Genomic DNA, 1,687 nt, shown 5'->3' on the forward strand with positions numbered 1-1,687 from the left:
TCTCTCTTTCTTTCTTTCTTTCAAACAAAACGTGGTTTCTTGCATTTCCTGAATCTCCGCCATCTAAAACAGGGCAAAAAAATTTCGAAAAAGTTCAAAATTTTAAACGGGAGTGGTGGTTGTTGTTGGGGGGGGGGGATTTCAATGTTTTCGATAAAGAAGAATACAATTTTGCCCAAAAATCACGTTTTCAAATTTTTATTGGTAAATATGAAGAATCTTTCTCAATGACAAATTAAAAAAAAAAAGCTCACAGGAGTAAACACACACACACACAAGAACAAGCACGCACTTTGATATGTCAATAGAACAAGCGCACTGCTGATAGTTGACAAGACAACACGTGCTCACGGAAACTACCGAGTAGTAGTATGTTTATAGAATTCGAGTCAAAACGAAAATGAACGTGTAGATTACGGAAAACGTATAAAAAATAGGGCGAACTAACCGTCTCAGAGATATTCGCATTTTAGGATGGTTCCGAGTACAATTTGCTGTTTGCAAATATAACCGGAGGTGACGAATAAAAACGGTATGGTTGTTCGGTGTAATTGAAAGAGTTTCGAAAACAACATTCATGGTACCTTTATCTTCCGATTGTGACGAGGGTGAATCAAGGGATGCCGCAACTCTTATTCCCCTTATTCGTTAATGTTCAACCGGGTTCAGTGATTTTGGCTAAATTACGATATAAGTACCATAGTTGTCAAAAAAAAAAAATGCACGTGTATTTATGTTTCTGAAGAAGATCGTCGCTTCCGTAAATTATTTTTACATATGTGGGGTGGAATGGGGGGAAAGGGGATCTTCTGAAGTCGGCGTAGAAGCGAAAGAAACAGAGAGAGCGCGATTGGATCAGGGAAGTTCTTTTGAAGTTGGCGTGCCGCGTGTGTGTGTTTGATGGGGTGTGCGAGACAGAAAGTGTGGTGTGTATGTGAAGTTCTTTTGTTAGTATGTGTGAAGAGACAGAGAGAGTAATGTTGCTGGTGTGTATGTATGTGAGAGAGAGAGAGAGAGAGGGGTTCTCTATGTATGTATGGCTTCAGTGACACACACACATATGTATATGTATTTGTATATACAGATGTATATGTGGCTATGTGGCGATCTTACGTATATGCATACATACAAAGATGTATATATATATGCATACATACGTAGATGTATATATATATATATGTATACATACATAGATGTATATATATATATGTATACATACATAGATGTATATATATATGTATACATACATAGATGTATATATATATATATATATATATATATATAACGTGGTGGTGGAACAATGTTGTTGACAGGGCTATTAGACAAAAGATACAGACTTGGAAAGACTGGAAGAACGGTGGTAGCAGGGAATTGTATCAGACTGCCAGAAGGGAAGCTAGGAGACAGGTTTATTTAGCCAGAGGGGAAGCAGATAAGAAAAAGTTTGCCAATGTTCTGCGCCGTGAGGACCAAAGACTTGAGGTATTTCGTGTTGCAAGACAGTGTGTGAGAGAGAATCGTGATGTCGAGGGAGAGAAATGTGTTCGCATGGATGATGGTACGCTTGCACTAAACGAGGCTGCAAAGAAAGAGGTTTAGAGACGCCACTCCGAAAGATTTCTCAATAAAGAGAATGAATGTCGACCCAACAGAGGGACCAGCTATCCGAGTTGACAGTACCTTGGTA

The 1,687-nt window shown here is 38.6% G+C and overlaps 1 protein-coding gene across 2 annotated transcripts in view; it reads left to right on the plus strand.

Annotated features, from left to right (window-relative positions):
* Window positions 1–1,687, plus strand: part of LOC106875974 (uncharacterized) — a 37,918-nt gene that overhangs the window by 2,461 nt on the left and 33,770 nt on the right. Inside the window, exon 1 of one of the 2 annotated variants that reach the window (XM_052971800.1) lies at window positions 1,541–1,684. The exons of the other annotated variant lie outside the window; for it this stretch is intronic. Coding sequence (XP_052827760.1) covers window positions 1,634–1,684 — 51 coding nt within the window. The 5' untranslated portion in view covers window positions 1,541–1,633. Of the gene's footprint in view, window positions 1–1,540; window positions 1,685–1,687 lie in introns of those variants that run through there. 2 annotated transcript variants of the gene reach the window in all.

This window comes from Octopus bimaculoides, chromosome 11, assembly GCF_001194135.2.
Source record: "Octopus bimaculoides isolate UCB-OBI-ISO-001 chromosome 11, ASM119413v2, whole genome shotgun sequence".
Lineage (NCBI taxonomy): Eukaryota > Metazoa > Mollusca > Cephalopoda > Octopoda > Octopodidae > Octopus > Octopus bimaculoides.